General features: G+C 35.9%; 1 protein-coding gene across 2 annotated transcripts in view; it reads right to left on the bottom strand.

Moving 5' to 3' along the window:
* The window catches only part of LOC110023937 (serine/threonine-protein kinase STY46-like), a 63,834-nt gene that overhangs the window by 4,663 nt on the left and 44,966 nt on the right, over positions 1-14,205 (bottom strand). For both annotated transcript variants that reach the window (XM_020723598.1, XM_020723597.1), the window contains 6 exons: positions 12,180-12,253; positions 11,880-12,055; positions 6,355-6,450; positions 1,063-1,143; positions 933-986; positions 38-172 (listed from right to left, as the gene is read on the bottom strand). In XM_020723598.1, coding sequence (XP_020579257.1) covers positions 38-172; positions 933-986; positions 1,063-1,143; positions 6,355-6,450; positions 11,880-12,055; positions 12,180-12,253 — 616 coding nt within the window. The remainder of the gene's footprint in view (positions 1-37; positions 173-932; positions 987-1,062; positions 1,144-6,354; positions 6,451-11,879; positions 12,056-12,179; positions 12,254-14,205) is intronic.

Consider the following 14,205-nt stretch of genomic DNA (forward strand, 5'->3'; position numbering starts at 1 on the left):
ATTTATTTATTTATTGGGTGGGAAATAGATGCTGAACCTCTTTGGTAATTAGATGAAGCATGTCCAGAATCTCAGAGAAGCCCGGTCTATGTAGAGGGTCCTGCTGCCAGCACATTTGGAGAAGTTGAGCAAGCCTTGGATTCGTATGCTTCGGAATTGTCGGTCTCAAGCCCTGCAGACAGAATTCTTATGTATTTACATATCTGACACCTAAAATTTCATATTTACATGTATACCACTGAATCTTTAATATCACCTCAAAGATGCCATTATTACTAATTTTTCATAAATAGGTTTAAGACAACCTAAGTGTTATAAACGTAAATATGAAAGTTAAGGAGTGAGATGTTCAAATACATAAGAATTATGTGGTATGTATGTAAATATCCATAAAATCATAGCAAATAATGGTTATAGGAATATTCGTCATGCATAAATAAGGTGATATATATATGTAAAAAATTGAAGTTTAGGTGTTAGATATGTAAATACATAGGAATTGAGTGGTATGTATGCAAACCTTCCTATTTTTAAAGCATTTTCACATGTGATGCATGCAGGAATTCTAATGTATTTACATAACTAACATCTAAACTTTACTTTTTACATTTATACCATCCAAGGCTTTCATATCTCAAAAACAATATCACTATTCAAACTTTTAAACAGAAAAATACACATTTTTATGCATTAGATAAGGTGGCATATACGTAAAAATTGAAGTTTAGGTGTTAAATATGGAAATATTCCTATTTTTTTAATACATTTTCACATTTGACACAAAGAGAAGAAGATTGTGGATCAAAACCACATCTTTCTAAGGAATATATTATAGAGATTTCGTTGACAATGCATTAACTTAGCAAAATATAAATACATTTTATAGAGGACAGATACTCTAAACCGAAAGATAGATGGGAAGAGAAATAGACCTTTTGAACCACACCAACCGCTGCTTGTAAAGGCGTTAGGTACTCGTAAGGAAGCTGAGGAGGGGGAAGCCGAAAAAATAAATTAAAATTTCAAGGTTTTAATGGCAACCACAAATGGTGAAGGGATTACCTTCCCCGTTAATAGCTCCCACAGCACGATTCCAAAACTGAAGACATCAACCTTTTGATCATATGGCTTGTGCTCTATGACCTAATGTCAAATAAATAAATAATTAAATAAAAAATTATATTATAATAATCAAATAATAATAATAATAATAATAATAATAAACCTGTTAGAAATAAAATGAATGCAGCTATTATTTTTTGGGGGCATTTACATAGATACTGAATTCCTATGTATTTACATATCTAGCACCTAAACTCTAATTTTAACAATTATGCCACCCAAATCTTACATATCATATAAAGAATATCACTATTTTAAATTTTTAGGTGAAATACAAGTTTGCATGCTTACGTTGTAACGATCCGGCTCGAGGCTTAGAATTAACCAAGGTGAGTACAAACGCTCGTACAGTGGAAATTAAGATTTCTATGTTCATTTTTTATAAATAGCTATTTAACAAATGGAAGAGCCAATAAATAAATTAAATAAAATTAGTATAATTAAATTTTTTCTCATTATAGATTGTCCGAGTCTTCTACAAATATTTCTTCTTCTATCGTTCATCTTTTAATCAATTAAATTAACATAAAAAATTAGTTAAACATAACAGTAAGCTAAACAAAACAGTGAATACTTATACTCCTAAACAATAGTAATAGAAGAGAAAATAATACAATATGTATATCAGTTAAACTTTTAATAAATTAATAAAAACATTTGATATTTTAAGATTGAGGTTATTCAATGAATTTTACTATAACAATATTATATCGATATCATTTTATATTTGTACAATCGTCGCATGAGCATTTTCTAAAAGTTGTACCAATTAAAGTATTTCAATATCAACATCATTTTTCATTAAACAGGTACCTTAGCGTTCCCCCGCTAGAATTTAATTTATTCGTGTTATTTTAATTAACTATAAGTTTATATTATTTACGTATTAAATTTTTCATTATTTTACTTTATAAGAACCGAATTAACTTTATTTTTGCTATTAAAGTTCATTAATTAAATCAAAATATAAACCCAAATGTTTCTGGTCAAAGTTTGCTCGAATCAATCTTCCTCTAGCTCATACACTTTGCGCCCTTTTATTCCTGTCCAAACTAAAATTCTAACCAAAAGTTCTAATTTTTTTATTAACGTTACAAATATACATATATATATATATATATATAATCAATTAAATAAAAATTGTTAGATTTTTCCTTTTATAAACCCGGTTGAGCCCTAACCCACAAACGCGCGGTTCGATCCTTCTCTATGCTCAACTCCCTCCCACTTGAGCTTTCGACATTGACGCCTCCTTCCTCCTCTTCTCTCTAATCGCACGCATGAGAGCTTCCGCCTCTTCTCTTTTTTTCTCTGCACAACAGCAATGTCGCCCTCACCCACGTGGGAACTCCTAGGTCTTCTTTGTGTTTAGCTACACAGACTTGAGTTTAGTTACTCATCTCTACCCTAGCTCTATCACCCTCCTTCGAATGGGTAAATCTTCCTTAAGATGTAGAACTTGCCTGGTTTCCTCATACGCATCGTTTTATAAAACGTAAGTGAACTTTGAGTTCCTGTTCCTGACTGTTCGATTCCTAGCCCTCCTTAGAGTCCTAGCTTCTTCTCCCCCTCTATTCGACTCTTCATTTCCTCTCCCTCACTTGGTTTCCTCATACGCATCGTTTTATAAAACGTAAGTGAACTTTGAGTTCCTGTTCCTGACTGTTCGATTCCTAGCCCTCCTTAGAGTCCTCGCTTCCTCTCCCCCTCTATTCGACTCTTCATTTCCTCTCCCTCACTTTGACTCTTGGTTTCTCTCCTGCAAGTAATTGAAACGAGACTTCAAAATTCCCCACTCACAAAAAATTTATTGTAGAATTATAAAATGGACCGTAAGTCACATCTCATTAAGCAGGTCAACATTAGCTATCCATAAATTTTATGATAAAAACTAGGGGTGTCATTCATTAAGATGAATAGTAATCATGGTAAGGTAAAGGCTCGTTGCAAAATGACTTAACTATACTTCAAATAACAACACAAAATTACTTAATCAAGAATGTATGCAACAAAAATACCCTTATATTTAAGAAAATGTCAAACTCATCAGACCTCATCACCATCGCCAGTTGGTTCTTCAGGCACACTATGAGTAAAGGAATAAACCCGAGGTCAAACAGGTTGTCTTGGTTGAAATTGGGTAGGAGCTGAAGCTATACTCTATCTTTTTTTGTCCACTTGCAGACTTCTGTGAAGGAGCTCCGTCTATTTTCTAATCTTCAGTGCTCATCTAGCCAAACGATGAACAAAATTTTGCTATATGACCAAGCTGATGACATCAGTAGCATGTATTATAGCCTAACAAGCATTCACCTTTATGTTGTCTTCGCATTTGACACAATTGACTTCATTGCTCTGAGTAATATCTCTGCTAAATCCCACCTGAATTGTTCTTGAACTTCTTCCCATTGGATCCCTCTTGACCCGCATGTTCTAGTTCATCAATACTCTTCTTCTTGTGCGACTCCTTATGCTTTTGAATAAGCTGATAATCGATTTCCACCTTCTAGCTCGTTCCACTAATATTGAATATTTATCAATCCCCAAAGGTACCAACGACTATCTAATCGAATCCTTTAATCCCGAAAGGAATCTATAGTACTACTCTTTTACGGTGGCGATCAATTGTGCTGCTTACCTTGACAATGCAGTTAATTATGTTTTGTATTGCATGACTGTCTTCTCTCCCTACACCAACTTGATGAAACTGTCTTGCAACTGTCTTCGAGCTGATAGGAATAAAAACCATTATTTGAAGCTCCACGAATTCCTCCTAACTGACTATCATATTGGGTATGTCCCCTAGCTTGTTTTGACGTTGCTCACGCCACCACCTTTCGGCTTCTCCATTTAGCAGAAACATAGCTAATGACACTCTTCTTTTATCTAGACACTTTTCTTCTGCGTTAGCAATCAATTGTGGCATATACATTGACACTGCGATAAATTCAGCTTTGTTTTGCATGACTGTCTTCTATCCCTAAACCAACTTGATGAACTTGTCTTGCATTTGCCTTCGAGCTGATAGAGGTAAAAACCATTCTATGAATAGCTCCACCAATTGCTCTCAGCTGACCATCATAATAGGTATGTCCCCTAGCTTGTCCTGTCGTTGCCCACGCCACCACCTTTCGACTTCTCCATCTAGCACAAACATAGCTAATGGCACTCTTCGTTCATCTAGACAAGTCATATTATCTAATATCTTTTCAATTCACATTAGTTAATTCTCTGCTTCAATCGAATCTCCAGTCCCTAAAATAATGGTGGACGTAAATCTTGAAATATCTTCCAAGTATTTAGGTAATCACTTTATGATATTCTCTTATTATATGATTCTTTGGATAAACTTCTCCATTGAGATATATTTGGTTATATCTTATTGTATAGTAAATACAAGATACTTAAAAAAATTACACATCGATGTAACTTTGTTTAGTGATATTGGAGAATTATCATCATCGAAATTTGTCCTATATAAGCTCAACTTAGTTATGGATAGGATCTCTTATAGTTATTGGGTTATGAAAACCATAACTCTTCCACATAGATAGAGGATCAAGCTTGAAGATTGAGATTTAAGATCCCAGCTCACAGTTAGTGGCCCAATTATTTTTCTTTTGTTCTTTCTTTTTGATGATTATCCCAACCCACTCCCACTTTTTATTGTAGGGGATTAAGACCAGAATAAACTAAAACTAGTAATTTATCATTTTGATCGTCGTTAGAATGTTGGTTCGTATTATCTCTGCCCTTAACAGCTAAAAGATCAGGCAAAACAACAAATTTCTTGCTTTACTGATATTATTTTTGGAAAATTTTACGAACTTGTTATATTTTCGAAGGGAGAATTCAAGACGGTCACACCATCAAGTATGTGCGAAACAGTTCAATAATCTAATTTCCTCAAAATTTTTTTGATATTTTTTGCTTGATTTTGTTTCATTCCTTTTCGTCCATTTTTTAATTAAAAAAAAGATCACTTACGCAGTTATGAAAAATTAGAAGTATTTTTCTTTGTGGTTGAGTTCAACTCATTTGCAATCCTAAATCTTATGAATTAATTGTAACTAGCATGATTAAATGATATTTCTCCATTAAAGTTCAGAAAAAGTATCGATGGGAATGGAATTTTGAGCATGCAAATTTGCCCTCTTAGTTTAAACAATACATTGTGCAAGATTGCTTATTCATATATCAAACTGGGCCCACAAAAGAACTTCAAGGACAGAGAATACTCACCAAGTAAAATTTAAGCCCTATGATTTGAGCATAATACGAAAAAGGTTGTTTGGAACAGATAATTGCATTATAGCAGCCTCAGTTGCCTTACTAAGTAGCCAAGTGGTATGTTTCTTTGGATTGTAGCAGAAGAACATGGGAGATTGATTCTAAGAATGCTTAGCAAATTTTAGAGATCCAAGAAAAGAGGGACAACATTTGGCAACATATCAGGTCATTCAAACAATAAGTTTTAGGGGCATTTACATACATGCCATTCAATCCCTGTGTATTTACATATATAACACCTGAACTTTACTTTTTACATTTGTACCACCCAAATATTTCATAATACATAAAAAATACCACTATTTTAATTTTTTTTTAAAATGAAATACACTGTTTCATGCATAGGTAAAGTGGCATGTATGCAAAAATTGAAGTTGAGGTGTTAGATACGTACAAGACAGAAATTTAGCGGTATTAATGTAAATGTTACAGTTTTAAACAACGTCGTTACGATTTTTTCTTACATTGAGATTTGCAATTTTTTTATCTAAGTACACTGCATTTATTGATGAAGGGCTTGTGACAAAATTAACATATTGCATCTTCTGTGTGCCTAAAGTATCTTATTAATTTACATGTCAACATCTATTTCTTCCATGTCTTATAAAAAATTGACGTTTGAATAAGATGATCATTTCACATATAGTTTGAGTAGATATATTTAATGTGAGATATTAATATCTAGCATATCAAGTTGCCCTTCGCTAGCCAGCGGGTCCCAGAATTATAAAAGTGCTAAATTAGTCCTAAGTCACTTTTGATAGGGACGACAATAGTTCTTACTGGAACTATTTTAATAAATATGAACAAAATATGGGAGCTAAAATGACCCCTACAAAGAGACAAATAACCATTTTGACACTTTTCTCTAGCATCAATGACAAAAATTCAAAGTAAGCTCCACATAATTTTCTTTAAGCGTAACCGTGTTTGAAAAAATACCTCAGGAGCCATCCAACGATATGTTCCTGTTTCTGCTGTCATAACTCCAGTTTGGGCTATCACACGCGCAACACCAAAATCTGCTACCTTGACAACCTATGCAATAAACGATAATTAGGTACAAACGTATGTCCGGATAGACTGTAAACTTAAATGTTATTGATATGCATAATCACAAAAAAATTTGCCTTTGATTAAATTTTGATTCTAATTTTTGTAAGGCTCAACTTTATATTGTAATTAACAATGGGTTCTTTAATACATAACTCTAAGAGTTTAAAATAACAAAACTTTTAAAAGGAAAAAGATGAGAAGGCTCGATCACTTTGTAAGTTTATTGTCTTTTTGTTATTTATTTTCTGTTGTTAGTGTTTGGGATCACTCTATAGCAGCAATAAGATGATGAGGCGATGGTTAACAATGGTGGCATCGCGACTGACTATGGTGGTTGAGACAGAATGAAATGCGGCGGAGTAGGAGTGGCAATAGTATCAATGGCAGTAGTGCCTGTGAGGTGGCTATAGCGACAGCATGCAGTGCTGGCAAACAACAGTAGTTACGGTTGTGGCAACGACCAAGAAAGGCATGCGGTAGCAGTAATGGTAGCTGACGGAGGTAGAAGATGGTGAGATGGAGGCCGATGAGAAGTCAGCAAGAACTCATCATTTGATAAAACTGAAGTCACTTGAAAGCTATCTTTGAGTCTTGATTTGTTGTCCATAAACAAAAAAACTCTAAAACATTAACCAAATAAGTTATTTAAAAAACAAAAAGTGATGTCAAATAAGTCCTAAATGTTTATAAATCAGTTTAGGCAAATACAATCAAATGATAATCAAACCTATATCTACATATTACACAAACGGATGCCGGAGTTAACCTAAACCACAATAAAAACACAACTATTATTGAAATTCAAATAGATTATTACGACGATGACACTTCAAATCGAAAATAAACAATAATAAACATAAAATGACACCCTAGGATGGCGACAAAGAGGATAGGTGGCAACTGGTTAGCAGGTGGATGTGCTGGTAGCAGGCTAGCTGGATGTTGGCTGGTGGACCAGTGGTAGCATGAAGCGCAGGATAGGGCATGTCTGAAGTAGGGAAAAAGGAGGGGGGTCGAAGTGGCTATATTAGAATGCGGGTAGGACGTGCGGGGGCTATGAGAAGGATTACATGAATGGCAACAAAAGTGGCTATATTAGAAAGCGGGTAGGACGTACGGGGGCTATGAGAAGGATTACATGAATGGCAACAACCCGCTAAGGAAATAGGGCAGGGAAGATGTGGTTGTAATTGACAACAGCATAAACTGGGAGGAAAGACTAGTGGATTTCAGGTGGAACAGAGGTTGTGTGGAAGGCAGTAGGTGGTAGAGAGATGGATGGAGTTGGCGGTTGGAATCAGAAAGCTGTGGGGAAAAGCAGCTGGTGGCAAAGCTAAGGCCTGAGTTGGTGATTGTAAGCAGAAAGGGACGGGAAAAGCAGCAAGCGGCAAGGAAAGTAAAAACTTGGCGGCGTCCAGGAGAAGGCAGCAAGCAAGTGGAGGGTAATATAAGGCTAGCGACAGCAAAGAGAGAGAAAACAACGGGGATAATAACCATCTCAGACAAGTTACAGATGGAGCACCTTCTCGCCGTCGGACACAATGCTTGGAATGGAGAAATACCTCAGAAGCAACAAACTGAAATTAGAAACAATCAAAACTAAACCCTAAACAACAAGCGACGAATATATAATAAGATTGATGGGAGAATAGAAGGGAAAGGAGACAGTAAATCCCGCCCAAAGTCTTCTACCCAAAACAGTTGGTCGGTCCAACCTCACTGCTGGACCAGACCATCCTAGTTGAACCTGGTTGGACCGATTTAGTAGTAGCCCCTGCATCAGTCTCTCGGGATTGGGAGAGCTTCGAATTTATTCATCGGAGCTTCTGGTTCTTCTTCTACTATCCTAGCAGCATCTGGATCCCACAATCGGTTGCACAGTCTCCCGAAGCACCTAAGGATTTTCCTCTACTTGCGAATATACATCCATATCAATCTACTCTCCTGGGGTTCCATTACTAAACTGAATTGAGTCTGCATGTCTCGCCTATCTTGCGGAATACTCCCAAAGTAATCATTTATTTGCTCAACTCGATCTGGTGTGGTGGTAGCCTAAATCACTCCGAGCTGGTGGAAGCCATGGTGGTAAGATATCAAGCGTGATATCTTGAAATGCTTTCTATCACGATTGCCCCGTGTCTGGAGCTTGTCCCTCAGTCCTATCAACATGAATCGTCATCAAAAATCGGTCCCATCAATGTTGTTATGTTAGCTAGGACACTTGTGATCTCGGATTGCGATGAAGGGAGGACGACGAGCTTCCCATCTTAGGTGAAGGCATATGTGCTTATGAATCCGTCGTGTTGAGTTCTGTGGAGACTTGTGATCTCAAACTATTACACTCTCCCCAACAATAAATGGCTGACATCCATGGGTACCATATCACACACCCAACAACAGGTGTCAGACATCTATGGGTACTACGTCTCACCACACTTTATCCTGCAACCGACTCTCGATCGAAAACTCCACTGGGCATCTCCGGTCACTGATCCTATTCTCCTTCAGCCACGTCAGAGAATATGGATGGAAGTGCCTCCGAGTCATGAGACATAACTTTTCTACCATCTACGTAGATGCCACATTCTTATTGCTCCCTTCATCAATGATGAGACTGCACACCTTCTCGTTCACAGTGCAATAGGTTTAGAATATGTTATGGCAAAACCTCTATGGATCCCTTGTATCCTCAGTCTGTAGGATTCGTCAAACCACGAGCAACTCTCCTTTATTTGATAGAAGTTGATACACCTCACCCTATTCCTCAATTACTTCCTCATCGCTAACCTCCTCCACGACGCCCTGCTCAGTAAAGAACACAACTCGGCTAGTCGAGAAGCTGGTTGTGCCCAAATCCATGGCATTTGAAGCATTATCTGATGGGAATTGTAATAGGTGTGCTTTTCATTTCAAGCTTATTTTTATTGGGGGTGGCTTTATCCTTATTCAAACAAGTTTTCTCAACTCCCTAAGGCATGCTCCTGCTGGTGTCTTGAACTGTGGGTGGATGTTTGATTGGTGATGGTTGCCTACTCGATTTTTTTTGTCGTTCCATTTTCAATGCTAATGTCTAAACATCTCCAATGACCAATAAGGCTGCAACTACGCCACATTGCTGATTTAGGACTTCAGGCCACCTAGATAACTAGCTATGGTGTATTCCTCTGGCTTTAACAAACTACACTTCATCTGCAACTGATCAAACTTCGCGGTGCCACAGATAGGTTTCCCTGCTGTAGGTGGTGGAGGCTCAGAAACATATACTGACGATAGTGAAGAGGTAGGTTTTTTTGCATCGCCTTCCGCTTCTTTTCCAACTTGATAATCTTGTCATTGTCTTCTCTCTTCCTCTACCTCGTCTTTTCCAACTTGATAATCTTGTCATTGTCTTCTGTCTTCCTCTACCTCTGTAAGTTGTCTATCATAAAGAGACGCTCTTTCTCAATTTGATAGCTGCAAGTTTCACCCTTTTATCTTCTGATGCGTCTTTGTATTCAAAGATCCTCTCAATTAATCGTAACAATTCGATAAAATCATCTGGATCCAAACCTCCAACAAACTCTGGTAAATCCACCTCTATTCTTAAGTCACTGTGTTATCCAAATGATGTCTTCTCTGTATACCTCTTCTGATACTGGATTCTGAAACATTTTGATATTCCTTCATCATTGAATTCCTCCCTATTAAAGTTTAAAATTCTCGCGTCTTTCGCTTCTTCAATTTTCCCTATCACCATCGAGGGTAAGTGCCCTATGGATTTCATCATCCATCTTCGCAAGTCTTTGTTGGAGACGATGGGGCTCTCGTTGCATCTCTTATCGAGTAGACTCGGGTGCATATCTCCTTAGTGGCATTGTTAGGGTTTAGAATTAAGAGGTGAAAGAAGGTGTGTGCGACTATTTGAAGGTGTAGTAAAATTAATTTGGTGTTGCTGAGTTTGAAAATAAATACAAGGAAATTAGGGCTAGGTCGATTTTTGGCTATGGTTTGGGAATATAAAAAAAATTTTTGGGGTGGACGCAATTTGGGTAAGGGCTGATACTAGAAAACCCTAGGATATAACCAATATTAGGCTAGCTCTAATTCAAATGATACCGAAGTTAACTCAAACTGCAATAAGAACAAAAATATTATTGCTAAAATTCAAATAGGTTACAACTTTTCAAACAACAAAATAAAAAATAACAAACAAAAAAGGACACCCTAGAGCAAAGGCAATAGGGATGGGTGATTGTTGGCCAATAGGTGAATATGCTGGTAGGAGGCTAGCTGGATGTTGGCTGGTGGACTAGTGGTAGCATGAAGGGTAGAGGAGGGCACTATTGTAGAAGGATGAGAGTAGGACGTATGGGGGCTGTGAGGAGAAGTATAGGAATGATAGTAAGCCATTATAGAATTAGGGCAAGGAATATGTTGTTGCGGTTAGACAACAGTGCAGCTTGGGAGGAAGAACTTGTGGAGTGCGAGTGGAGCAAAGGCTTTCGTGGAAGCCACTAGGCGGTAGAGAGATGGATGAAGTTGGCGGTTGGAAGCAGAATTGTGCGGGGAAAAGTAGTTAGCAGCAAGGCTACGAACTGGAGTTGGCGGCTGAAGGCAAAAAAGTGTGGGAAAAACAGTTGGCGGTAAGGAAAATAAAAAAGGCTGGAGCGTCAAGGAGATGGTGGCGAGAAGGTAGAGGGGAATATGAAGTTGGCGGCAACAGGGAGAGTGAAAACAAAGAGGATAATAATTACCTCAGATGAGCTACAACCGAAGCACCTTCTCGCCACAGATACAACCATCGGAAAGGAAAAATGCCTCAGAAGCAGCAAATTGAAATCAGAGAAAATCAAAACTAAACCATAAACAACAAGCAACAAATACAAAATAAGATAGGTGGGAGAATAAGGGGAAAGGGGACAGTAAATTCTGCCCAAAACAGCTGGCCCGTCCAGCCTCCCTGCTGGACCAGACCCTCCTAGTTTAATTGGGTTAGACAAGTTCAACAATCAGCCCTACTTCACAAACTTTCATTTTTACACACATAACACTCAAATCTTTAATATCACATCAAATATAGCATTATTATCATTTTTTAAAAGTGAAATAGGTTTAAAGCACCAAAGTACTGTGTGTAAATATGAAAGTTTAGGTGTGAAATATGCAAATACATAAGAATTGTGTGCTACGTAGGAAAATTTCCCTAAATCTAAATAAATCAGGTAGGTAAATTTCCCTAAATCTAAATAAATCAGTTTGCCAACAAATTGAATTTCTATATCACTTTAAAATTAAGACGGAAAAACTAATAATAGATAAATGGAAAAAATAGAATAGCCAAACTGCTCTGAAATGTCCAAAACTAAAAAATGAAATTAATTTTTAAACCAATATGATCACAACTAAAGAAAGCACAAAGTGAGATTACTCGCCTCATTTGCATCCATCAAAAGATTGGCAGCTTTTAAGTCCCTATGGATTATATTATTTTGATGTAAATAGTTCATTCCTTTCGAGACATCAATAGCCACTCTCAGCAAAGCTGGAAGCTTAAAAATGCCTTTTTTCTTGTGAAGAATGTCATATACACTTCCCCCAGACATAAATTCTAAAAAAAATAAAAATCAACTCACCATAATTAGCATTTAATATGCAGATGCTTGAGGTAGAATAAGATAAAAATATTCTCAATAATTAAAGGAGAATTCCTCAAACTAGCCGCACCACCATACCTGTAACTATGCATAAGCTGGGTGGTCTAGTGCATGCGCCAATAAATTGAACAACATTTCTATGGAGGATCTTCCTGCCATCATTTACAAGAGTAAGTAAAAGGTAACAAAAACTCAGGTTGCATAATCAGAAATCAGCAAATCACAGCAAACCGCAGAGCTGTAGAAACAATATTTTTTAGTAGTCACAAAACTAGAGAAATATATGGGGAAATTTACTTACGCAGCACACAATTCTTAAGAATTTACATATCTCACACCAAAACATTCATATTTACATACACATCACTTTGGTGTTTTAAATCTATGCATGAAAAGATGCATAAGTGATAATAGTGGTACATTTTATGTGATATTAAATATTAAAAATTTGAGTGTTACGTGCGTAAATATGAAAGTTTGTGTGAGATGTGCAAATACATAAGAATTACGTGCTATGTATGTAAATGCCCCAAATTAATAAGGAAAAAACAACTGGAAATTCAATAGTATTCATATGAATAAGCACAGTAAATTAGTTCAAAAGAGATGTAGAATAAAATATTAAAACTATTTCAAATTGCAGTAATCCTTTTACAAATATGACAAAACTATTTCATAATATTCAGAAAATGAATGCTGTTTCTGCAGCCATTTCTGACAATCTATGTAGCACTAATACTTTTAAAAATGTATCGTACTCGTATCAGACTCGTATCAGACGCCAACACTTGTTCGACACGCCCCGACACTTCTCCGACATTACAAAATTATGTCTGAATTTTTTTCAGGCCCGAACTAGTCCATGACACACCTCAACCCGCATTGGACTTGAGCTTAGCACGATTTCGAGAAAATGAGACATGGGAATTAGAAAATTATAAAAAATACGTATAGCCTGAATTATATCTCATAGTCAAAACCACCCCATCTCTCGTAAAGTAAAATTTCCCTAGAACATTCATGAAAATCGACCATCGAAGAATTATCCAATATTCGTCGAAGCCAAGCAATAGTAATTCTCTCTTTGTAATCATAGGATTTTTTTTTTTAATTTTAGTAGATAAGTTGGATGATAGTAGATAAGTTGGATGAATTCTTTTGTAACATATTATATCTAATTTTAAAATTATTTTTTATAAACACAACGTTTTATAATATAAATTAAATTTATAAAGTTAAATTTTATTCTTGCATAATTTATGTTGTTATATTTTTAATAAAAATGGAAAAATAAATATTTTATATTAATAAATAATTAAATGTAAAAACGTGTAATATGACGTGTAGTGTTTTATTTTTTCAATTATATCGTGTCCCCGCATCGTGTCGTGACCCCGTGTTTGTGCTTCACAGTTGACAATATTTACTCGAGTCTTTCTGTTGGAGCTTTCCAAGTATATCAGAAGCACACGAAATAATAAAAGTTGCTTAATTGCTAATTATATCCAAATAAATCTGGTAAAAACTTCATAATAATGAAGCACACAGCTTGTCTAACTATACAACCAGAATATATTAATCATGTAAAAATTAATTCTCTACATGTGATCAGATATTAGGACATGAAGAAAGTGATGAGGCTAAATACATATAAAACGGTTTGAGATTGTCCACCACGAGGAGCAATCAAAACTTGATGTCAATGAAATCTAAGCAGATATAACAATATTTGATCCAAGATGGGATGCAACACAATCTGTTGTTTCTACTTGAGTGAAAAAACATTAAGAATTAGGATGGTTTACACATATACCACTAAATTCCTATGCATTTACATATGTCACGACTAAATTTAAATTTTTACATATATACCACCTTATCTACTCATGAAAATGTCCATTTTAATTTTTAAAAATTAAAATAGCAGTATTTTTTATGTGACAAGAAAATTTTGGGTGGTGAAGTCTAGGTAATATGTATGTAAATGCCCCTAAGAATAAACAATGATAAGTTCATGAGCAGATCTGAAGGTGTAGCACGTGTTATCCACATAAAACATGACTAAAATAATCTCAGCGAATTAACATCAATAGTTATGAAATTG

This window comes from Phalaenopsis equestris, unplaced genomic scaffold (genome assembly GCF_001263595.1).
Source record: "Phalaenopsis equestris unplaced genomic scaffold, ASM126359v1 Scaffold000237, whole genome shotgun sequence".
Taxonomy (NCBI): Eukaryota; Viridiplantae; Streptophyta; class Magnoliopsida; order Asparagales; family Orchidaceae; genus Phalaenopsis; species Phalaenopsis equestris.